The sequence below is a fragment of the Oryzias latipes genome, chromosome 23, assembly GCF_053564925.1.
Source record: "Oryzias latipes strain Hd-rR chromosome 23, Olatipes_Hd-rR_3.1".
NCBI classification, from domain to species: Eukaryota; Metazoa; Chordata; class Actinopteri; order Beloniformes; family Adrianichthyidae; genus Oryzias; species Oryzias latipes.
The window spans coordinates 23554523-23580901 of record NC_136259.1 but is presented as its reverse complement, the minus strand read 5'-3'; the positions used below and the strand labels follow the sequence as shown (position 1 = coordinate 23580901).

The 26379-nt window shown below is 38.7% G+C and overlaps 1 protein-coding gene across 3 annotated transcripts in view; it reads left to right on the top strand.

The window, feature by feature from the left end:
- The first annotated feature begins 1139 nt into the window (after positions 1-1139).
- The window catches only part of prkcq (protein kinase C, theta), a 38172-nt gene continuing 12932 nt past the window's right edge, over positions 1140-26379 (top strand). Inside the window, exons 1-5 of one of the 3 annotated variants that reach the window (XM_078942128.1) lie at positions 1189-1278; positions 3626-3757; positions 8580-8891; positions 24122-24321; positions 26110-26170. In XM_078942128.1, the coding sequence (XP_078798254.1) occupies positions 8774-8891; positions 24122-24321; positions 26110-26170 (379 nt within the window). In that variant the 5' untranslated portion in view covers positions 1189-1278; positions 3626-3757; positions 8580-8773. Of the gene's footprint in view, positions 1279-3625; positions 3758-8133; positions 8364-8579; positions 8892-24121; positions 24322-26109; positions 26171-26379 lie in introns of all 3 variants that reach the window. The other 2 variants (XM_078942127.1, XM_023952246.2) reach the window with 2 other exon arrangements.

Here is a 26379-nt window from a genome sequence, read left to right as displayed (position 1 = left end):
TTAAAATGAAAAACAATTATATTGAAGGAATCTAAAGTTTAATTTAAATTTTAATTATATTTATACATCCTTTTAATTTATACTAATATAAAAAAAGTTATCACTGTAGAAAAAACACTTTTTTTGTACTTAGAAAAGGAAACATTTAAGAGTTTCGTCAAAATTTTTAAGGCCCTGTTTAGGTGCACAATCGTTCATACACATCGTTCCCACAGCAACAACCTCCCACCACCGTGCTTCACTGAAGGATAGTTTGGAGTTTCGGGCTTGGTTTTTATCCACTCAGATTTGGATCAAACTTCTCCAAAGATTCTGGAAGTTTTTCCTTTTTGTCAGTGAGATGAAACTGTAGTACAGCTTTTCCCCTGAAGATGTCGCCATCCAACGATGTAACATTCTTCCAACAAATGTGACAGAAGACCCTCTAAATTAAAATTTTAAACCAAATTTCTTACAGTTTTCCATTTCTGTTTTTAAGAATACAAATATTGGAATAAAAATATTATAATATATCAATTGACAATATTTTTACTATTAAAAATCTCAATTAAATTTGAATGAGTCTGACTCTTTTAAATCACATTTGAATTTTTCTTTTAATTTGTTAAAAGTGTCACATCAAGTTTGTCATTGTTTTAAATGTTAAACTTGACCAAAAAAGCTCCATGTAGCTTAGTAAGAGGTAATAATTAATTTAAATAAATGGTAAGGGATAATAAAACTACTCAGAGGAAAACTATAAATGTAAATGATGTCTTTCTCTTTTTCCTGTGATGACGAATTTTACTGAGGAGTTTAAAGACTTGTGGGGCGGGAAATTCTCTATTGTTCTTCTGTTTGTTACAGATGTGTATTTGATATTTGCAGTTGTGTTTTTTATTGCATACCTAAAAGTACATCCTTGTAAAATGACAGAATGTGCAATAAAGTTTATTAAAAAAAATAATAATAAATTATGGGGCGGGAAATGACGTTTTTAGTTCTGTTTATCTGAGACCGTAGGAGGAGTAAAAGCCCAAAACTACTTTTTGTCTTTAAGCGTCTTCGGTGAGGCTCTGAAGTCGAACAAGGCACCAACAGAGACCCTCTACTTATGTTTTCCATTATTTATTTATTCCTTCAAAGCAACCTCACGTCAAAAATGAGTACCTGCAAAACGGGGGAAATTCGGGGAGTCCGTGAACGCACCATGGTATCAGCCTTTTAAACCTGGCGCGTGCTTCTTCTGATGTGTCGCGCGGCGCGGTTGAGGGCAAGAACGTCGCCTGTCTTCGTGAGGTGAGACTTTCAGTTTGAGCTTTTTAAAGTTTGCTAAAACTAAAATGTTGGAATCCGCGGCGCTTTGAAGTGGCGCGAGCGCTTTGGCACGAGGACTCCATCAGAAAATGAGGAGAAGTTTGGCTTGTTGGATCCTTGTATTAACAGGATTTATGCCTTAGCAGTTTCGGGGCGAAAATGGTGATCTAAACGCGAAATCTTTGAATTTGGTTTAATACTTAGTACATTTTTGTGTAAAAATAGACTCAGAGTTTTTGTGCTGGTTAGTGCCTCAATGATAAAACCCTGAATCCATTTGTTTGTTTGTTCAAAAACAAATCGCTTGAGAAACTTTAAATATATAATAATCTATGTTTTTAAATGTAAAGAGAGTAAAAATCAGGTTTCTTTTGAAAATGAAAGATGAGAGTCCTGCTTTTGGTGATTTTTATCTTTTTGAAGCATTTTTCTATGGATAGAGGACATTTACTTGGAAAATGATGCTTAAAATTGAATTTAAGTACCGGTATTTTTTTATTCAAACTGTTGGGAATCAGCCACAAGCTCCCTGCTCCGCCCCATTCTGATGCATCCACTTTCAGATAAGTAGATCCATGAATGTCTTTGTTTTCCTGAGCTGGAATCTGGATAAACTGTATCGCTGGATAGCTTTGATACTGCTGTTATTTTTACTGTTAGGAAGCTAGCAGGAGAGCATATAAACAGAGAGCTCTCATTTATGGTTTGGAGGGGCAGGGTTGCTGTGCAGCAACAGTCCCACCCAAAACTCAGAGATTGTTATTATTAATATTACTGTTTTTATTACTGCCGCTCTGCAGAATCCATGTCCTAGAAAACAACAGTTTATTTTTATTTGTAGCTAATTAAAAGACGATTTGGAACGCTTTGAAACAGATCAAAAGATGATCAAAGCGGAACTTCAGTTTACTTATAGAGGAAACACTTTCACACCACTTTACTTGATCTAGGCTGCACATCGCAAATGTTTTGTTATCGCAATATCAAACTGTGCAATATGCATATCGCAAAAGACAGCAAAAATAACGATAAAAGGTTAACGAGCCCTTTTATGTTAGATGTTCGCCTCCTATGTAGATGATGGTCATCTGGAGGATCATTTTTTTAATTTTTGCAGTGAAATGGAAATAATGTTTTTGGTTGTTGTGCTATCTGTTCATGTACCACGTCATCGCAATATTGATCAATAGTATCGCATATCATGAGTTTTCGTCATATTGTGCTGCCCTAACTTGATCCCAAATAAACAGTCATGTATGATAGTGGTAGTTTCATGGTGTGGGACTACTTTAATTTAAAAAACCCTCCTTCCGCTTGCTTTCAGGGCCACTTCTGAGAGAATCACATGAACGTTTTTGAATCCAGGTATAACACTAGATGCTTAATGGTTTGTTTTTATATTATTTATTATTATTATTATTTATGTAAACCAATTTGTGTTATACTTTTATATGAAAAGTGCTTTATAAATAAAGTTCAAAAGTTTGATTCATACTTATTCTGCAAAGTTATAGTAAAGCATGGTAGTGGTTAGGGCTGCACGATATGAGGAAAACTCGCGATATGCGATATTGGTGATTAATATTGCGATAACGATATAAATTGTGGTATATAAACAAATAGCAAAAAAAACAAAAACATTTTTTCCATTTCACTGCAACAGTTTAAAAATTATACTCCAAATGACCCTTGTCGACGTAGGAGGCAAACATCAAACATAAAAGGGCTCATCTGATTGGTCAACAACGTAAACGGGTCCTTCCGATTGGTTAAATGCATGAAGGGATTTATTTCATTTGCTCAATATTTCAAGCTGCCATGAGATTGTTTTAGCACATTTAAGGTAACCATTTATTGCGATTTTCGCCGTCTTTTGCGGTATGCATATTGAACAGCTTAATGTCGCGATAACGATAAATTTGCGGTATATTGTGCAGGCCTAGTAGTGGTAGTATAATAGTGTGGGACTGCTTTGATTAAAAGCAAACAGGAAAAAAAAACTCCACCTGCTCCCTTGCTGATCAACCTCTGAGAAAATTACATGAAGGTTTTAGACTTTGTGTAAATCTAATGAAATTCTGCTAATGAGTTAGTTAATTGTTAGTTAATAGTTAATTAACAGTTAATTAACAGTCAACAGTGAGGTAATGGTAGTTACCATAGTTACCAGTTTGTCAATAGCTGGATAACCTAACGATAAGATCTCTGCATGTTGTTGTTTATTATTTTTCCATATTACACTTTTATACATTTTGGATCTTTGAAGGAACATATATTCTAAAAATAAGTCTATCTTGGGGGGGGGGGCTCTGCTCTTTTTGATGGACAGACTCTTTCATGGAAGTCTGATCTTCTGGGTTTCCGTCAGCAAAGACTCACCCCCTCCTGACAACAACAAAGGTGTCTCCCCGCCGGCCCCCGCTTCAGAGGCGCCCCCACGCTGCGCTTCATAGCCGCACAGGTTCGGAGCTGCCCCGCTCATGAAAGCCTCCACAAAGGCCTCCAACCTCCTGACCTTCTTCACATCTCTGTGTTGGAGCCCGGGTGGGGGGGTGACATTTGCTGATCCCTGCTCATGTTGAGGTCTGCGGGCTCTCGATCAAACCCTTCTGCTCTCTGGAGACCAAAGCATTTCCACTTTTCGCTCCCTCATCTGCTTTCATTTAGAGTCCCGTGTTTACAACAAAACGCCACATTAACGCGAAAATTGCGTTAAATGGTTATCTTAAATGTGCTAAAAATATCGTATGGCAGCTTGAAGTATTTAACAAATCAAATGAATCCGTTTTTGCATTTGACCAATCAGATGGAGCCTTTTATGATAGATGGTCACCTCCTTTGTAGACGAGGGTCATTTGGAGTGTATTTTTAGTTATGATGAGTTTTATTTAAATTAAACCGTTGCCGTGAAATAGAAATGATGTTTTTGGATGTTTTGCTATTTGTTCATGTATCGCGATTTATATCATCATCGCAATATTGATCACTGATATCGCATATTGCTAGTTTTCATCATATCGTCCAGTCCTACTTTTTATGCATCCAGATCAACTTTGGATCAACAAAACATAAAAAAATCACAAAAAAAAATAACTTTTATAATCCAAAAAATTATAAAAAGGCGACTCTCTCTAAAGCTAACACGCTGTCAGTTTTCTGACCGTTTTGCCGTGATTTAAAGCTAGCTAGATGGAGGCGGAGCACGTAGCGGCTATGCAGGGGCCGGCCCGTTGCAGCTGATTCGGGGGGGTTATTCTTCACAGAACAAAAACAAGATGAGAAAAAACATCAGGCTTTTATTGGTCTCAAAGAAAAATATCAAATTATTTCTGCAGAAGCTGCTTGTCATCTCCAGTGCAGCCGTCGCTGCCCCTTCAGGGACTGGAAAAAAGTTCCACCTTACAGATGGCTAAGCCCCTCCCATTTCTTTCCCAAAACGAATTCTATCTTTCACTTCCGAGAATAATTTAGAACACTCGTAAACATAAACAAAAATAATTAGACACGTTTTGAAATATGTTTTTAACCTCTGAAAGACACACAAAACATAATTTTTGGAAACACAAAAATCCATTGAACACAGGAAAGACGCAAAATGACGAAGCGCCTTCAAGTTGTGAGGGAATTCAGAAACAACCACTGGCTTCCCAACAGCTAAAAACGCTTGTTTTTCCCGCCTTTTTTGACATTTACTTCTGGGGGTTGATGATGTCACATCCTGCCTGCGCTGAAATGAACAGAAACGATAGTGTTCTGTTTTTATTCCATCTCTGGTCGTGTCAGCTCTGAGCTTTTATTTTGGAAGGAATTCTATCAAATTTAAAAAGTAAAGTTCTGTCTTAAAGACTTTCTGATTCATTTCACAGTGTAAAGTAGTGCTGCAGATGTATTTTTCTATGACAGTAAATGACATTGTTGGTGTTGAAAATAATTTTAAACGCATCACAAACTGTTCAAATATCAAACATTGAGTCTCAGCCTTTTTATATATATATATATATAATCTGAAATGTTTTTCATCCTGTCAAGCCCAAACCAATGCGTTCAAGCACAGCTAAAAAAATGGTAAATTTGGGCTTTATTAAAAGAAGCAGGACATTTTGGGTAATAAAACAATCTCTATATGTCACACAGAAGCAGATAGATCATAACACACAGAGAGGTGATTACTTGAGCATAAACGTACAATTATTTTGAAATGTTTTTGCTGAACTGTTCAGCGATGACCTGCTTTCCACAGAGAACAGCTGCAGCCGCTCGGCTCACCACTAGATATAATTATATAAACTGTTTTGCCAGAAGGGGGATAATAACATCGATGTGGTTTTGTGGGCTCTTAACATCATAATCTTCTACAACCACCGTGACACTGAAAACACAGCTTTTACTGAAAAGGTTTTCCCTAAACTGCAGAACTAAAATCTGCTTTTTCTTTCTGAGATTCTTTCCAGAACCCGTTTAGTTGTCCTAAAAATGTAGAAATATGAGGAACGAAAAAACAAAAACTAAAGAATTTGTCCCACTAATGTTCATCAGGAGAACATTTTGTGGTTAAACCTTAGTAAAGTAAAGTGATCTCCCCATAACCTGCAGTTACAGTTTATAAAAATCGCCAAAAACTATTATTTGATGCTGTAATGATATACTATTTTGTAAAACTGCACTGTTTTACATTGAAGAAAGGGTTGACTTGTATGTGAATCCACCTAGTGGATATCTGGTGAAATTATCTGGCTTCAAATACGTTTTTTTTCAAACAAACGATAAAGAGGAAAAAGTGTTTACTTCCTGTTTGTAGCGTGCTCTTGTATGGACAATATATTGAACAATTTCACGATGAAAAGTGTCGATGAAGTTTTTTGGGTTCAGATACTTTCTGAACAAATAATGTGTAAAATTTTAGATGCTTTAAGAGTCTGAATTTTATGTGTAGTTTATCGTATTTAACTTTTTTGGGTTAATGTGTTTTTATTAAATTGTCTCAGAGAAATTAAATTGAGAACAGTTTGAGATAGATTGGAGACATCTGCAACAATAATAACAATTCTACTGTTCAAATACTTTCTGAATGAATGATGTGGGAAATTTGCATAAATTTGCTTTTAGAGTCTCAATTTTTTTATTTAAATATATCATTTTGTAGTTAAATATGTTTTCTTAAAATTGTTTAACTTTGAAAAACCAGTTTAAGACTAATTTGAGACAAGTTTGAGACATCCGCAAAAATATTAACACTTACTGTTCACATACCTGCTGGATGATTAATGTATGAACTTTGAATTAAATTGCTTTTAGAATTTAATCTTTTTAGTATTTAATCATTTTTTTGTTGTTTTTATAGGTGTATTCTGTTTTTATAAAGTTATTTAACTTGGAGAAAGTAAATTGAGGATAGTTTGTGACAAAATTGAGACAAGTTTGGGACAAATTTGAGAAAGTTTTGAGACGTCTGCACCAGTATTAGGAATCCCAGCAGTGGAAATCGAGAAGCCGAACTCCAAGCCCTTCTTAGAAACCGAATAACTGAAGACCAGTGACCATTCTTTTTGTAGAGATTCTGTTTTACTAAAAATGATTAAAAGTGAAGATGTAAAATATTTTAAGGGCCTGTTGTTTTTGTTTTTTTTGTGAATAAATATTAAAGTAAATGAAGTTTTAATTAAACATTTTTCAACAGCTCTCTCTATCAGGCAAAGGAGGCTTAACATGATTTTATAAAAGGCGTAAAACCTGAATTGTGTTGATCAGATAAGAGCGTCTGAGGCAGAATTAGAGGAATAAACGACTCCTTTCCTTCTGTAGATGTTGGTTCTGCAGATCATCTTTGATCTTTGTCCATTTCCTCTGGAGATTAAGGTTTATTCAGGTTTGAAACCTTTCCTCCCTGCTGCTCCTCCTGTGTTTTTATTGATCTTCATGTTCTTTATCATTCCATGGTGTTTTAGAATAAAGCATCAGAGCAGCATCAAAGGCTAAAGGAACAAAATAAAAGTCTGTCGATCAGAATTTTTCATTCGTTTATGAATTTCTCCACTCTGCAGCAGTTGGAGAAAGACTCTTTTTTACTTCAACCAAAAATTTCAGACTCATTTAAATGAGGAGATTTTAGGCATACGTTTAAAAACAGTGAAAAATATATTTTAAAAAAAACATTTGGATATAGTCTTTAGTTTGTTTGGATGTCGCCTCTTGTTTTTTTTGCTGCAGTCCCACCTGGGAGACCGAAAAAATAAAAGAAACTTTTTGTTTCTTTGCTACAGGAAGAGTGGTTACACTTTCATAACACGAGCACCGGAAGTTTTACCCCCTCGCTCGATCGGAGCCTCACACAGGACTCCCCCACGTGTGACGAGCTGCAGTTCGCAGGGTGTGATAGTGGCGTGAAGGTTCCTGTCCCTCGTCTTAGGTATCTGATTTAACTACAGAAAAGGCAGATTTCACCATTTCAGACTGTAAATGATCACACTAACTAAATTTGGGATTAGTTAACTTTCAAATTGAAACAAATTATAAAAAGTTTGAACATAAACATCCTCGTTTGGTGATGAAATAGTCAACAGAATTCCCTAAAGTTTGTTGTTTTTTGTCCAAATAATTGCCTTAATTTGCATGTTTCTGCAGCAAAACGGAGACAAAATTCAGAATTTTCTTGTCTCTTCATCTTAGCTAATGCTAGCTAATATTTTGAAAGAAATGTGCAATATGAGCGTCATTCATACCATATATGCTGACTGATGTGGGTCACAGCAAGGGGTTGTATCTCAGAAAGCTCTTTGAAGAGCATAAACTAACCAGATTTGTGGTTTCTAGACTCAGTAAACCAAAAACTGTCTTCAGTTTGTCTACAGGATTTCTGTGTCATGACCGATGATCTTCAGGGAAGGAGGTGACTTGTGCCGGACCCCTGCGCTCGTTTATTCCTCGTCTGCGTTTAGTATTTCATCTCTATTAATAGCGCGGCCCCCCGTCCGCCGCTGGGACTGCACACGCGGCTCCTCAGCAGGACTCAAATATCAAGTTGGACTCCAGAATGGAGGAGTCGCTCTGACAGAAGAAGCGTGCTGCAGGTGTGTTTCCAGCACTGCAGCAAGCGATCACGGCACTTCCACGCCACCGGACGCCGTTGTATTTCAGTTTTAGAGGCACAGCGGTTCTCTGTTTTGAAAATATTTGTGTCGAAATTGAGGCTCTGCCTCTGAGCCGGTGAAAGTAGAAACCGCCTGCAGTCTGATCTTGCGGTTGGAGCATCACGGCTGACAAACTTTTTTTTTTTTTTTTCACAGGTTTTTGAAGGGTGGAAAAAAAAAGCCTCCGCTCCTCCTCCTTCCTGCTAGTGTGCCCTTCCTCTGGAGGAAAAGGGGCAGACGCTGCGCTCTGTGGCGACGGTGCATCACCGGCGCTCACGGCGGACTCCGAAAAAATCTTTGCAGACGGCTCCGCGACCACATCCTGAAGCTTCCTGGAGTTTGAGGCAAACATGTCGCCGTTTCTACGGATTGGCTTCTCCAACTTTGAGATCGATCCAGGTTTGGCCTACTATGAGGAGGTGCTGAACCCGTACTGCGCCGTCTACATGAAGGAGGCCATCGAAACCGGTAAGTGTGACGTTTTTCACTTCAAAGGGCCGATGTCCCAGAGTTCTTTGCATCATTAGAGGAGCTTTGAGCTCGCCTGTGAGGAAAGGTAGTAACGGCCTCGTTGGTGGCGACTTTGCTGTGTATCCTGAGAAACATTAACAAAAATGTGTTATTGCGATCTGTCATTTAGAGAAAATTGCAGTGCAGATGAGGTACGCAAAGAAACATTATAGAAAAAAAAGCTTAAAAAGCTTAAATTATGAAAAATAGAAGTCATAAAAACGTTTCAATGGAAGAAAAATGATGCTAAAACTTAACGTTTAAGACTTAATTGATTTAAAAAAAAAAGATGTAAGAACAGTTTTAGATATTTAATCAATAATTATTCATGAATAATTGTATATTTTGGTCTAAAAGTCGCTCTGGAGTTTAAGTTTCAACAGCAAAAAAATGCATAATAAAGAAGAAAAGGTCCTCTATCTGTCGCACTTTGGGAGACATATCTTTGACATCTGATCACATGACCTTCTCCCAATCCTCCTCTGGATCATCCAGATGCTCTCTGGAGAGCTGGGTCTGGATTTAAGCAGGAGGACCTTTGGAGCTCTTCAGGATTTAAATCCACGCTGATGCTGTGTGTTACTATAGTAACCGTTGTTACTGTGGTCCAGAATCTCTTCAGCTCATTGAGCAGTTCTCCCGTGTAGTTCTGGGCTGTGGACTCACCGTTCTCCAGATCATTTGTTCTCCATCAGGTCAGATCTTTAATGGATCTCCAGGTGGAGGGAGATCATCGGGGATCTTTTGTTTCCTCACATTTTCTAATGATTGCCCCTAGAGTGGGTTTCTTCTCTATGAGCTGTTGTTTATTGTAGATTGGTTCAGCCCAGTCTTGTTCAGGCCTTCAGTCTCGTCCTTGGGGTCCTTCAACAGCTCTTTGGTCATGGTGGAGAGGTTGTAGTCTGACTGTGTAACCCTTGTGCTATCCTAGGCACTTTAACATTGGGAGTGGGGTCATCTAGACCCACTAGACAGTGCTCTGAACCTTTTTTCTTCAATGATTTGTGATCTTCACTGATGTCCATGGATTACATGAAATCTTTCCACCTTTATCCACCTTTGTCATGGTAGGGAGAACACGTCAATGTAAGGATCGGGTCATCTTGACCCCATAGGATAGCACAAGGACTAAAGGTGAGATTAGTACAGGTAACCACTGGAGGATAGAAGAGTTCCTTACAAAAGAAAACATGGGTCTGTAAAGGACAGAATTCATGTTTGTTTGTTGTAGATAAATATGTATTTACTGCTGCATTATTATAATAGATATTTTAAAAATTCAACAATGCGATTACCTGGATTTTTTTTTTTTTTTGTCTCTCACAGTTGAAGCATTTCTATGATGAACATTACAGACTGAACTCAGTTATTGGGACAACTTCAATAATCCGTGACGGATGAATGCGTTTGTGTGATTGAAACAAATAAACATAAATAGAAAACAACAACAAAAAATTACTGTTGAGGAAAGGTGCTGTTTACCTGAGACTTTTTGTCCTTCAACAATCTTGAAAGACCCATGTAGATGAAAAATGTGTTTTTTAACATATTCTTGTGGCCTTTTTACTGGATGTACTACATGTATTAAGAAAATTGAGATTGGACTGCGTTTTTCTTTGATATTTCTCAAATCATTATAAATCAGGAGCAGAAAAAACAAGATTAAAATAGCTTTTAGTTGTTAGGTACAAACTACAATCCGCCGGCCACTCCTCTGCTCCATTCTGATCATCCACCTGCAGACAAACAGATCCAGGAACGTCTTTGTTTTCCTTTGCTGAGCTGGAATCTGGATCAGAACTGTAGGGATGGATGGCTCTAATGTTGCTCGCCATTTTCGTTGCACCGGTTAAGTTAAGTTGGGGTTGTGAGGGGCTGTAAGCTAGAGGGGAGGATGCAAACAAAGGGATGATGGGAAAATGAGTGCAGGCTTATTCTGCACTAACAGTCACAACTCAGAGGTGAAGTTTACTGAACTCCTGCTGCTCTGCAGAAAGGTATCGGAAAACGACAAAGTATTTTGGTGTTTGGCTAAAAACAGCATCATGAACATCAAAAGACCACCGGGATCGCTTTGAAAACGGATAACAAGTGAGAGGAAGATCCTGGAATGATGCGGAAAACCAACGATCCAGAAATCCTCTAAATGTCACATTTTCAGTCCCTACTGATGATTAAGTGCATGTGTTTTCATAGAAAGACAGGACTCAGATCAAATAAACAACAACAAAAGAATCCAGTACTTTTCATATATAACCAGTGAAATGTAATATTTGTATGCATTCTAAAACATCAGCAATCCTTTGCATTAATGTGTCTATTTATTTATTGCTGTTTGGTTTTGTCAGAATGATTTAGAGCCCCACAGGAGTGTGATCAATTCTATGCACAAAGTTCACAGTAAACCTCTAATAATTAAACATTAAATCCTATTAATCTTGTTTTAAAATAAGATATTTACGATCTATTTGGTGGTGAGGGATCCTAAAGAGAACATCTACACATTCCTTAGAGATCAAACACGTTTATTTGTTGTATTTGTGAGAGTACCTTATGATGTAAATGAGTCGGGCTCCATTAGTGGAACCTCTCAGCGCTCTTAACGGCTTTATCTGCCCGGTCGGGTTTAGTGGGGGGGGATTCTTGGAAAAAGCAGGACTTCCTCTGCCATCCATGAAGTGGCTTTTATGACGTTCGCTAAAGCCGAGAGCAGAAATGCAGAAGTGAAAAGTTTATTTTAGGACCAAGTTGGTCAGCAGATTAGGGGATCAACTGCAAGTGACGAGGACGGAATAGAAGAATTTTTTTTTATAGACGTTTCCATCGAGTCAGGTGATGTGATGCAAATTCCTTGAACCTAAGTTCCAGTGTCTTCCGCTGATGGGGCTTGGCTCATAAGTGTTGGTATTTTTACTTGAAAGATGTTTGAATCACTCTCTCGCAGATTTTTTTTTTATTTTTACTGTAGCTGTAGCTGACGTAGCTTTCTAGTTTAAATCTCTGCTGATGATTTTTACTGCACGTTTGTGAAGCACTGATGCATTCAGGTCAAGTCCAAAATAGTTTATTTAGCTATTTTGCTTTTGGTAAAGAAGTGACGACCTTCAACTGGGACAAGTCTAGATGAAGGATTTCTCACATTTGCACAATCATTAAAAAATACATTTAAAAAGCACATTTTCCCAGCGTAAGTGAAGGCAGCACATCGATGGCTTGGATGACGTACGCTAATAGCTCGGCGTGGGCAGCACAGAGGTTGGCAGATGAGGAAGTGTTAGTGAGTGCTCTGGTTTCGCTTGTTAATTGAACAGTGAATGAAAGTTATCTATAAAAAATGCAAAGGAAGTGAGGGAACGACTGACAGAATAAAGTTAAAAACTGTAGAATCCAAAGAACATTTTGTTTGCTTCTATTCTAACTTTAGGAAATGCAGATTTTCTCCATTTATTGACTGATTTTTGCCTCAAGAGTTTATAATGAATGAGTGCTTAAAATGTTGAATGATGACAGCATCTACCTTATTTAGGATTCCAGAGAAAATCTCCAAGAACACAGGAAAGGAAAAGGTTGTACCAACACTAAGATCTATGATCAAGGACCCCACCATGTTAATAAGTAATCAATTACTCTTCCTGTTTGGTTATTATCATCATATTATGACATTAAAACAAATATTGGAGTGCTCAAAATAGTCTCTGTGGTTTTTAAATAATGAACTTAGTCACGTACACCTGTAGGGGGGTTGACCTGTACGGGAACGGCAGGATTTTGGGTTGTCCTGTCCATGGAGGGTCGTAGGGACAAGAGGCTCCAACTTGAGGGGAGGGCGGGGGTTTCTTGCAGTTCCTTGAGGCTCATGTGGCCACTTCAAGAGACATTATGTAACGGAACGTACCATTGTTGTACGTGTGGTTAGTGTAACATAAGGTATTCATGGGGCTAATGGGAGTTGTACGCACTCATGACGTACGGGTGACGGTGCCGTACGGTGTCCTTTTGGCCGCATTCTAGTAGTTAGTATGGTGCGAGTACTGTTACTGACAAATGCACAAATGCAGCACTTGATACACAAGTGCCTTTAGGATGCAAACACAAACTAGACTGTCTGATGTCCTCATTTCTAGCAGTCGCAAGTCGTATCACATGAACAGCGCTAACGGGCTCGTGCAGAATGCCAGATTTGTGTGGGAGTGAAAAAAAACTGTATCCTGCGTCCCGCCTGCCTCACCTTCAATTACCCTGACGTGCTATGTTCACTACGACCTGCTGCCACAAACCTCTCCTCTACGGTCACAAGTGTTGAAGTGTCAAACAACATTTAAGCCGTAGTCTCAACTGTGCTCACAGGTGGACGTCTGCAGGCGATAAGTGGGGATACCTGTGCGAGGTATCCAAGGTGAGCGCACAGAATGTCAAAGGTGTACACCGCTCAGTGAAACCGATGAAGGAAAGGGTTCATGCACCTACTGCAGGTGTAGCGTTGTCGTGATACTTACTTATACCACACACAGGGGTGAAGTAGGTGAGACGTAGTAAGGATTTTTTTCATTTTTGCTGCCCCCTCAAATCCTACCCAGCGTGCTAGGAGGTCCTTAGTTCTGTTTATGTGATAAGCCTGACTCAAATGATTGAAAGTTAGACAGAGTGTAGTTTGTGGACATCCTATAGGCACTTGCATGTCACGTGCACACCCCGCACGTGACCAGTAATGGACCAGTACTCACACCCTACTAACGACTAAAATATGGCGTAAAGACATCATACAACGGCATCACCTCATAAGCGCCAACAACTTCCATTATCTTTATGAATACTTCATGATACAATTACCACATGTACTGCTAGACACACCTGCGCTCCTCTAATGCTTTAGATAGTTTATATCAGGGGTTTCAAACTCCAGAACTAAGGGGCCAGTGTCCAGCATGTTTTATAGTTAACCTAATTTTGAAGATCCTTTTTGGCTAAACACATCTAATCCAGATATTTAGCAGGATTTCTGGAAAACCAGCACCCTGACACCCCTGGTTTATATACTCAAGCATGTCTGCTGAGTAAAGTTTTTTAAAGACTTGTAATTGCAGAGATTAGCTTCTCTTATCTTTGTTTTGCGTCTGTTTATCTTTAACCACGAGTGAGAAGAACCAGCTTCCACTGATTCACACCAGTGGTTTGGCAGATTTTTAAACCTGATGCCCTTCCTGACACAACCCTGTATTGCATGCGGACCGGCACAGTGAGACCCAGACATGGGGGGCCCTTTGTGGCTACATAGTTGGGCAGTAGCGCAAAGGGTCTTGCCACAGTGCCCATACTGAGAATCAAACCCTGGTTTCCCGTGTGCCAGTCCTACACGGGGCCAACTGAGTTGTATGAGGTTCCATTTGTGCCAAAAATCTGTTTTTGTGTCCACTGTCTATGTCTTTGGTCGTCTCACTTTGTCGTCAGGACTTAGCAACCGTTGCTACTGTCGATAGCTCCGGTCGTTAGCTACTGTCGATAGCTACGGTGTTTGCTACTGTCGATAGCTACTGTCGTTAGCTACGGTGTTTGCTACTGTCGTTAGCTACGACGTTTCCCCGTGTTTTGTCGTTAGATGTTCTCGTTTTTCAAATTTTGCCAAAGTCGTCAGAAAAGTCCTTTGTACGGCCGGTAAATTTTTTCCTGTACTACCACGGAACGAAAAAGAAATGTTTATCAAAGCAGACGTCAGGGTTAACCATGACAACACGTTTTTAAGATGAACTTTATTTTGATATTCCCTCAAACGCGTATTGCCAGAAAGGGTGGGGGTGGGGGGGGTGGGCATGCATACAACGCTTGAAACGAAAACAAAGTGGCGCATTACCGCCACCACCTGATCTGGAGGCGAACTACTTCTATTTAACGCGGAGAATGACACATAATAAATATGAACATTTTACGAAGACTATTTATGAATGTGCTGTGTTCTGATCATGAAAAACGTGGTTGATTTATTAATAATAAAATTACAAACACATTGGTGTTGATTTAATGTATTTGTTCAGAAATAAACCCTCAAGTCATTAGTCCATGGCAATATTTATTTTTTTGCCGCTGAACGATTTACGGGGGCCTTGCAAGGAGGCCTTTAAAATATCTTTGATGAGTTACCTTCTCAAATTTTTGTGGGTCGAGTCACTAATTATGAATATAACAGTCGAAAACTGACTGGTTTTTGAGCTTTTCTTTTTAATCTATTTATGTGACCATGAGATGGCGCACTCGGGACCACATAAGGCTCTTATTAGCCCGTCTGATCCTCGTTTATCCATCAGATTTGTAACAACATATTTTATAAAGATCAGTCATTTTTCAAAATAATTTGAAATAACAGTTTCATCACAAGATTAAATTAAAGCCATACTCTAAATAACTTTAAACGGGAACGTGAAACCGTTGTACGCTGCACCCCCCCCCCCCCCCCTTTCTGGCAGTGCGCGTTTGCAGGATTGTCAATAAAGTTTTTTTTTTTTTTAAAGTGTTTTGTTTCGTGATAATACGGGAAACAATTTATCGACCGTACAAAAGACTTCTCTGACGACCTTTGCAAAATTTGAAATACAGCAAGATCTAAGGACACGACATGGTGAAAGAACGCAGCAAACGACACTAGCAACGGTTGCTAAGGATCTTCCTGACGACACGTGAAACGACGTAGCAGACGACATTAGCAACGGTTGCTAAGGATCTTCCTGACGACATGGTGAGACGACGTAGCAAACGACACTAGCAACGGTTGCTAAGGATCTTCCTGACGCCGTAGTTAGACGACATGGGATAAGGACAATGACAAAGATAAAGTTTAAGGATAAAGCAAGCATATACATCACAAAGTTAATACAAAGTAATAATCAAAGAATCATGGACATGCAGAAGATATTGCTTAGTAATACATAGACATGAACCAATGTAAAATGAACTCGTTCAATAGACATAGACAATGAGCCCAAAGCATAGACAGTGGACGCAAAAACACGATCAGTAGACATAGACAATGGACCAAAGACATAACAGTAGACGCAAAAACACATTTTGATATTTTTGGCACAAATGGAACCTCATATTTTTGCGTCTACTGTTATGTCTTTGGTCCATTGTCTATGTCTACTGATCGTGTTTTTGCGTCCACTGTCTATGCTTTGGGCTCATTGTCTATGTCTATTGAACGAGTTCATTTTACATTGGTTCATGTCTATGTATTACTAAGCAATATCTTCTGCATGTCCATGATTCTTTGATTATTACTTTGTATTAACTTTGTGATGTATATGCTTGCTTTATCCTTAAACTTTATCTTTGTCATTGTCCTTATCCCATGTCGTCTAACTACGGCGTCAGGAAGATCCTTAGCAACCGTTGCTAGTGTCGTTTGCTACGTCGTCTCACCATGTCGTCAGGAAGATCCTTAGCAACCGTTGCTAATGTCGTCTGCTACGTCGTTTCACGTGTCGTCAGGAAGATCCTTAGCAACCGTTGCTAGTGTCGTTTGCTGCGTTCTTTCACCATGTCGTGTCCTTAGATCTTGCTGTATTTCAAATTTTGCAAAGGTCGTCAGAGAAGTCTTTTGTACGGTCGATAAATTGTTTCCCGTATTATCACGGAACAAAACACTTTAAAAAAAAAAAAATCTTTATTGACAATCCTGCAAACGCGCACTGCCAGAAAGGGGGGGGGGGTGCAGCGTACAACGGTTTCACGTTCCCGTTTAAAGTTATTTAGAGTATGGCTTTAATTTAATCTTGTGATGAAACTGTTATTTCAAATTATTTTGAAAAATGACTGATCTTTATAAATATGTTGTTACAAATCTGATGGATAAACGAGGATCAGACGGGCTAATAAGAGCCTTATGTGGTCCCGAGTGCGCCATCTCATGGTCACATAAATAGATTAAAAAGAAAAGCTCAAAAACCAGTCAGTTTTTGACTGTTATATTCATAATTAGTGACTCGACCCACAAAAATTTGAGAAGGTAACTCATCAAAGATATTTTAAAGGCCTCCTTGCAAGGCCCCCGTAAATCGTTCAGCGGCAAAAAAATAAATATTGCCATGGACTAATGACTTGAGGGTTTATTTCTGAACAAATACATTAAATCAACACCAATGTGTTTGTAATTTTATTATTAATAAATCAACCACGTTTTTCATGATCAGAACACAGCACATTCATAAATAGTCTTCGTAAAATGTTCATATTTATTATGTGTCATTCTCCGCGTTAAATAGAAGTAGTTCGCCTCCAGATCAGGTGGTGGCGGTAATGCGCCACTTTGTTTTCGTTTCAAGCGTCGTATGCATGCCCACCCCCCCCACCCCCACCCTTTCTGGCAATACGCGTTTGAGGGAATATCAAAATAAAGTTCATCTTAAAAACGTGTTGTCATGGTTAACCCTGACGTCTGCTTTGATAAACATTTCTTTTTCGTTCCGTGGCAGTACAGGAAAAAATTTACCGGCCGTACAAAGGACTTTTCTGACGACTTTGGCAAAATTTGAAAAACGAGAACATCTAACGACAAAACACGGGGAAACGTCGTAGCTAACGACAGTAGCAAACACCGTAGCTAACGACAGTAGCTATCGACAGTAGCAAACACCGTAGCTATCGACAGTAGCTAACGACCGGAGCTATCGACAGTAGCAACGGTTGCTAAGTCCTGACGACAAAGTGAGACGACCAAAGACATAGACAGTGGACACAAAAACAGATTTTTGGCACAAATGGAACCTCATACAAAAACACATTTTGATATTTTTGGCACAAATGGAACCTCATAGAGTTGCAGCAAAGGGTTAAGTCCAGCCTCCAAGACAAAGAGGAGGTTCTTTTATTAAGTTAAAGTGAAAAAGCAAAACCTGATCTCACACTACTTTTATTTAACAAATCATCAAAATGTCTTTAACTTTTAATGATGAAACTTTAGAGCAGAGGTGCCCATTATATATCTATATATAGAGAGAGATATCTCTATAGATATAGGAAATGTTCTGGCATGAATATATGTTCACATTTAAACAGTCCTGCATGCAGATCGTCCGTGTTTAATCTGGTAGAAGCCGTGTTTTTGCTCCTATCAGTGGATCGGTACTGGTTCTGTTGTGTATGATGGAAAACTCGGTAACTGAATGAAGTGCTGATGGTCAGAAAGTAACGCCAGCATTTTTTTTTAAAGCTCACGTGTTCACTAAAACACTGGAGGACTTCCTCTTTTCGTGGTTAATTTTTCTCTAATTTTGTCTTCTTTGTGGTAAAACGTCGAGTCCATAGTTGTTTGTTTCAGGTGTTGAACACGTGTGTGTTTTTATGCAGAATTTGACAAAAAAGACAAACTGTTTTGGATTATTTCAGAGACGAGATAAAAAAATAACTTTTTTAAGTGATCATTTAAATACAGTCCAGGTTTATTTTGGCCTCTAAACCACAGATCAAGACAAACTCTTTCTGAAACGTACCATAAAGAACATTTCCATCATTAAAACATTCATTTTGGTGTTTAGATGCCTTCTAAAAGTCAAAGAAATAACAACAGATTGTGATTTTGATTATTACTCCATATTTAAAATTTTATACATTTTTATAGAATCAAACTTAAACGTATTGAACTTTAATCACATTTTAGATTCCTGGTTTTGTTCAGTGTCATTTAAATTAGTTAGCATTGTTCAGCTTTTATTCCTTTTTTATTGATGAATAATGATGATTTTAATTAAACATTTTGTTAGCATGAATACCTTTTTGGTTGAGATTTCATTTTTATTTTGGTCCTTGTCTCTGCTCACATTTTGCTGACTCAGCTGTTCGCGTTTGGAAGTTTCCTTCTCCATCCTGGTCCACGTCTCTGTTTTCACGTTTGTCTGAATTAAGTTTGGAATTTTATTTACTATAATTATTTTGACAGTTTGCTTTTTTTGTTGTTTGTTCATTTTGAGTTGCGGCAATCAACAGCGGCCAAAAAATAGAAAAAACTAATTAAATAAAATTTAAAAATAATTCAAAGCAGCCACATTTGACCCTGTTGGTTAAACCGTCAATTCCTGTCAAAAGACATGAATCTGCATTCATTTTAAATTTGTCCATTTTTAGGCCAACATTGTATTCAAACGAAGTTGTCGACTTATTGACTGTAAATATTCTTTTAAATATGGTTTAAAAAAAGCTGACATTTTTAGTCCACACCATCATTTCCTGACACGTTTGCCCAGCATCGCTGTTATTTTAAGCTAATTTCCTGTAGTTTATTTCAGTATTTAGCTTAGAGTTTGTCCATTTTTACTTTTACCCATTCAACGTGTTTTTACTGAGCATTTGTTCTTGTTTTCATTGGTTTAGCTCACAGCCCTTAAGCATTTGTTATGCTTTATTATTTATTATTTCGCTTAAAATCTACTATTTTGGCGATTGTTCTGATTTGTTTAGCTTCCTTCTGAACACTTGTCTTGAATTTTTCATGCAAACATTTTAGTTTAGCTCCATTTTTCTTTGCTGTTTGTTGTTATTTTTGTTTTGTCTCAGCATGTTTTCTAGTGTATTGTAACCATTTTTGACTTTTGTTCTATATTTTTTTTACTCGGTTGCTTTTTTTTTAGCATGGATTAAATAGTGTTGTTACTTTAAATAATCTGTTATGGGCAGATTTAGTGAGGGTTAATGGCCTTCGAAGTGTGCGGTTATCACTTTTTAACGCACTTCGCGGAAGCCTTTCCGTCGGACGGTTCAGGCTTCCGCGAAGTGGGTTAAAAAGTAATAACCGCACACTTCATAGGCCATTAACCCGCTTATACCATGGTCACTTACAAAGTAATACATATTAACCAGGTTTTTGTCCTTAATTCTTGTTTTTTTTCTTCGATTTGGATCGCTTTTCTCACAAAAAGCGGACTATACGTTATGTGATGCGGCGCAACGCGCAGCACCACCGCTGTAGTCAAGTTTCGGCAATACATATATGCTGATCGTCCCGATGGCTTGAATAAAGCATCAGTTCAGAGAGAAAGTTAATCTCTTGTCGCTTATTTTTGTCCAAATGATGAAGCTAAAGGTTGTTTTAAAGAAGCCGGCGCGGTGATACAAAACATTTAAGCTAGGTGACCGGAACTTTTTTCACAGTGGGGTTATCAGGTTTTAATGCACACCCAGCAGCCAATCAGAAGCGAGTATTCAACCGAACCATGGTATAAATCTGTTAAACCACTAAATCTATTATTTTATTGTTGCTTAATCTTTCATTTTGCCCTTTTTAAAAAATTTCCTTAAAATATGTTTTTCACTAAGCTTATTTAGGATTCTGTTTTTAACTGGGCAACGTTTTTAATTATTATATTAATTAAACCTGAATATTTGCAGAGAAGCTTTTATTTTATAATTTGTCATCAATTTTACTTTTTTTTCAGCTTAAAAAACATAATTATGCAAGGTCCAAATTATAATTCATCACTATTAATTTATTCCAACTTTTTCTGTTATAAATTACATTTTTAGCTCTGACAGCCTTTTATGTAAATCTAATATGTAAAACCTAAAGGCCCGTTCACACCGGGACGAATTTCGCCGGCGATTTTTGCCGACGTTTAACGCCTCGTGACTAAACAAATGAGAGTGTGCACACCGACGCGAAAAAACGGCACGTGTCAAAGCGTCAAAAAAAAAAACGCCTGGGGTTCGTTTTTTTTGTTTTTTTTTGACGCCTCGCGTCGAAATCTATTCGACCAATGAGAATGGCGCTTTTGCACACGTGTCTGGAGCTTCTGAAGTTACAGTAAAACACAACTTGGGGGCGCTCAAACACAAAACTGCCTTGCTGAGCACACATACCAGCGAAGAAGATAGACGCCAAGTAGCGTCTACACTGCTGCTAAGAAATAATGACGGACATTCTAAAATATCCCCGAACCAAGCACCAGTTGGAGCTACTGGTGCTGGAAATATTCATGTTTTCTTTGTATGATTCTGACAAGCGCGTAAATACTTGCTCTCTTCTTCTGAGTGAAAAGCGACTTTAAGAAGCGTAACGTTGCGCAGCGCCACCTTGTGTACAGGAGTATTTCTGTTTATATGAAGCGCCATCTAATGTCAGGGAATGAAATTGCATGTTCGCTCGGCTCATCGTCAGCGAAAATCGCCTGGGCGTGAACACAAAAAACGCGGCGAAAAACGCTGGCGAATAACGCCTGGCGAATATTCGTCCCGGTGTGTACGGGCCTTAAAGCTTTCTTTGCCTCGTTTTTTGCTTTTATTTGTATAATATCTCCCCAGAGGTTTAATTTGGAGCTGTAGGGAAGCACAAAATGTTCATTTTTAAACGTAAGGCTGATAGTTACGCTATGTTTTTTTCACTTTTGATATTTAAGACGAAGCTTTTTGTTGCTTTTGTCTCGATAAAGGAATAATTTAGCGGTGGTTTCCTTTGAGGTAAACTCATAGAAATCCTCATTTCTTTTCTCTTCCTGTCATTTAAGGTGAAATTATGGACGAGTTGTGAGATTTCTATCTAAAAGCGAGCGATAAGAAACCGACAGTCGATGAAACGTGGCATCAGCAGACTACTGGGAGATTTGGCGGTAAACAGCGCTTTTTCACAGAAGACAGGCAAGTGACAGACGTGTCCCTTCACATTAAAAGACTGAAGGTTCTTCAAAATTGACCAAGCCGATGATGGACGCAGGTCACACTGGGAATCAAAGCTTAGTGGCGGCGATTATATAAGTAGAAATGTCAGCAGGATTTCAATACTGACGGCCGATTGACTTTTTATTCCAGTTAAATCTCAGAATAAACATTGTTTTAGCCGCACAAACGCTAGTTTGACAGCTTGACACGTGTTTTAAGAGGTTTTTGAGTATTTATTAGAGGTTGATATGATCAAGCCAATCAATAATTAACAAGTGGAAATAAAAAAATAATAATCACTACAATATTTTTGAATTATTTTAAATTAAATAGTCACTTTTTTTAAAATTTGACCCATTTCCTGGCTGCTATTAACTGCTGCTTCCCAAAAAGAACAAACATAATTGGTGTAAAAAACTTCACAAGCCCTGAAGAACATTGTTGTTGGGTTGCGCCGCATCACGTAACATATAGTCCACGTCGCGCAGCACCACCGCTGCAGTCAAGATTCGGCGATATATATATATATGCTGATCCTCCCGATGGCTTGAACAAAGAGAGAGAAAGGTCACCTCTTACCGCTTGTTTTTCTCCAAATGATGAAGGAAAAGGTTGTTTTAAAGAAGCCGGCGCAGTGATACAAAACATTGATACAAAACATTGATACAAAACATTGATACAAAACATTGATACAAAACTTTTAAGCTAGGTAACCGGAACTTCTTTTTTCACAGTGCGGTTATCAGGTTTTAATGCAGCCAATCAGAATCGAGTATTCGACCTGACCATGGTGTAAATTTATATATGTATATATATCAGTGACGTGCAGTCAGGAGAGGCAGGTGAGGCTGTGCCTCACCTGTCATTATGGGAAGAAAAGAGAAAAAATAAATTCAATTACTATATTTAATCAGTAATTCGTGCTTTGCGGTCATTTTCCATTTAAATGTACCATTTTGGGGTGTTTTTTCTTTTCAAAATCGCTGAATTTCCGCATTTGCCGTTCAGATACTAAGAAGTGACGTGCGATGAGGCACCAGCCCGCTGAGCCTCACCTTGGATTGCGCAATACCTATGCAGTCAGACGGTACTGCTGTCTCTCTGTATGTCGGTTCAATCACTTGTACTATATGAGCTGAGTTTACATAATTTAGCAGATGTATATGATGTACAGTGTTTGTTTTTATAAATAACTGTATGTGAGGGACGTGTTTCTTGTGCTGAGCGCTAAACGCCGGCAAAAAAGCCGCTGGGTGAGGCCAGCAGTTCTCGTGCCTCATGTTAGGGGGCGCCGGTGAGCCCTGAGATTATGACGCTAAAAAACAATAGAATAAGTGATAGCAAGCGACAAGTCATTTTCTTCAGAAGGAGCGGCGTATGGACTTTATTTACAAGTAAAGGTAAGACGATAATAAGGTTTGTGCCTTTTTCTATGCTGCAGTTTGTATATGAAAAAACACGTTGAAATGATATTTTAAACAAAACACGTTAACTGTTGTCAATCAAATGGTGAATAAGTTACTCAGTATGGTTCATATGTTTGTAAATCTGACTGATGACGTCAGTGCCTCACCAGCCATTAACCTCACCGCACGTCACTGATATATAACTATATATATCTATAATATATATAGTTATGAATATATATATATAAATTCTTAACTATATATATAGTTATAGTTATATATATATACAGTTTGTCTTTATTAGTTGTTTTGTGATTGCTTGAAATAAACTAATTCCACATATTTAATGCTCATAGTTTGAGTCAAATGACAAAAATCAATCAGTGATTTAGAGAAACATTTTTGATTCCAAACAGCTCCTATGGAGGATTTTTATTTATAGTTTTTGTACAAAACCATCTGCATCTCCGGTGGCGAGCGGCAGACAGGTGATGGCGGGTTGCAAAGTAATGCAGCTCAGGCTTTATTCGTGTTTATCTGCTTAAATTATTATGGGATGCTAATCCCATTTGTTAAAGATCCTTCTCTGTTCATTTTTGGGCTGTTTTGTGGGGAAAATAAAATGTTTCTGCTCATGATGTGAACGTCACCTGTTGGGATGTTCACACCTGGACATTTGTTCTTCAAAAATGTTCTGCAGCACATTTAACTGCAGGTTTTGTGGGGCAGCTTTTCCATTTCTAAGATATGTGGCTTTATTACACCAGAGGATAACTAATCGCAATGATCAGCAGCTGCAGGTTAGTTTAAGAGGTTTAGCTAAACCTAGAGGGTAAAGATAGAAATAAAACTTTCATTTGACTCGATTCAAACAGTTTTTAGGTTGTTTACTGGGTAAAGACTCAGGGAGGCAGTGGGATTGTTTGCAAAAGCTTTTATTTTGCTGAAATGAGCTTTATGTTCACATTAGAAACACTTTTCCACTTCCTGTCAGGTGGAGTTTCTATTAACCACAGAACAAAATATGTTTGATGTTTAAGCAAAAACTTTTTTTGTAAATTTTCTTGTTTTTTATAAACGTTTTTATTTTTTTCAATCATCTTTAATGATCAATACGAACATGAAGATTCTTTTGTTTGTGTTTTACAGAGAAAGGTCAGATCTACAAGCAGAAGAAGCCGACCATGTACCCGCCGTGGAGCACCACGTTCGATGCCCACGTGCACCGCGGACGCATCATGCACGTGATGGTGAAGGACCGGACGGCGGAGCTGAAGTCGGAGGCCACCGTGCCGCTGGATTCGCTGGCAACGCGATGCAAGAAGGAAAACGGGAAGCTGGAGATCTGGGTTAGTGCTGCAGGGAAACAGGGAGACTCGGTCCTCATCCAGACGTTTCTGGTTTCAATGCAGGAAGTAAAGAAATGCAGGAAGTAAAGAGAAGCAGGAAAAGGTTCAATTATTCCTAAATTAGGAGCTTTTCCTCCAGTTTTGATTCAGTTTTGAAATCCTTTGCTCCATTTTACGATGACGTCATGTCTCTGTAGTTTTTACAGATAAATAAAATACACTTATCATTTTTATGTGAGTGCATCCAGAAAAATGGTTTTATTTTGAAAAGGTTAGCTGGAAAAATACTTTTCGGAGCCAAATTTATCAGAAAAAATCAGACCACATTGGTGTGGTTTATTTTCTCTTGTGATGAAACCACATCAGACCAGATTATGGCTGACCTTTAACCCAGATTACCTTCTTTTTTGTTCACAAAGGATGGTCCTTCAAAAAAACAAGTGTTTTTCCTGCAGGTGAAGTCATCCACCTGAAGCACGGCAGCTGCATCGCCTGCAGGCGCAAAACAAGCCGTCATCAATTATTAAAGCCCACGATGAGATCTGAAGGAAAAAAGTTCAAATTAAAGCCACAAATGGACAGAAAGTGTTTTTCTTCTTTCAGGAAAATGATGAAACTTGGAGCCTGAATGAAAAATTAGTTTTGTTTAACACATTCTTGTGGCTTTCTTCACATGTATTCACAAAATGAAAATTGCATTTCTGAGTATTTCCTTATTTAAATCAGGAGCAGATGAAAAAATTCCGTATAAAAATAAAACATAAAGAGTGGGCGTGGCCAAAGTCTCCCTGCTCTGCTCCATTCTGATGCATCCACCTGCAGACAAATAGATGAACATCTTTCTTTCCTCATCTGAGCTGTAATCTGGATCTAAACTGTACGGCTGGACCGCTCCGATATTGCTCACCGTTCTTGTTGCACTGCTATAGTTAGCATAAGCTAGCGGGTGAGAGTGTAAACAGAGAGCTCTCTCTCTGACTATGTTCACATCGGGAGGGTGACGTGCGAGCTCTTGAACACAAGTTCAGCCCATGATGTTCACACTGGACTAGGAGTGTGAACATGTCCGCCACCTACAGTTGGAAGAGGCTAGGTCACTCCAGGCTTTTTTTCCCCAGCTCTATTCCGATATATGAAAGTCTTAGTGTCGGAGAATTCCAGCTGGACACAAACAGCAATTATTCATTTCTCTTTCGTGATCAATTTTCAAACGTTTGGCAAATAACCGCCATCCATCCATTACTACCAAATCCCAGTCCCTGGTAGGTCAAAGTTCGACCTGGTCAAACTTTCAATGGCTGCATGTTTCATACATGGAGCCTGAAATAGGCCTTAAAAATGTGTGCAGACTATTGAAAGTGGTCGCTCCACCCTAACAGTCCCACCTTCTACTGGTAATGTTTGGAGGGCATGTAAACCAAGGAATCATGGGAAATAAGCAGAGGCTTCCTTCTGCGCCTGCGGCCCTAAACTTGTGCGGCAGCATTTCTAATGGACTCCTGCCACTCTGCAGAAACTATGTCCTGGAGAACAACACAAATTTTGTCTAAAAACAGCATCATCATCATTAAAAGACGACTGGGGGCGTTTTGAACACAGATCAAAAGATGATCGGAGCGGGACTTGAAAGAAAAAAAAACTGCTGCCCAAACTCAATCCTGATCTAATTTCAGGTGTAATCTGCTGATTTTTCATAAAACAGAATGTTTTTCATTTGAATTCTCTTCCCTCCATCATTGTTTCTCCACTCAGATTTATTTCTCCTTGTCTTTGTTCTTTTGGTTTCAGCTGGAGATGAAGCCTCAGGGCCGTCTGCTGATGGAGGCTCGATATTTTCTGGAGAAAAGCGGTGAGCGACACGAGCCAAAATCACCCCCTCAATGAGTTTTGAAAGCGTCCCTCTCTTATTAAATGAATCAGCGTTTCGTGTGCGTTAAATCTGAGCCGGCGGAGCTCTGCGCTTTCGCTGTCTGTTGGCGTTTTCCTGGCGTCCGATGCCTGAGAAGCCACGGAGAAAAGGACGAAGCCGCTGAAGCACAGCTATTTTTACAACGGCCT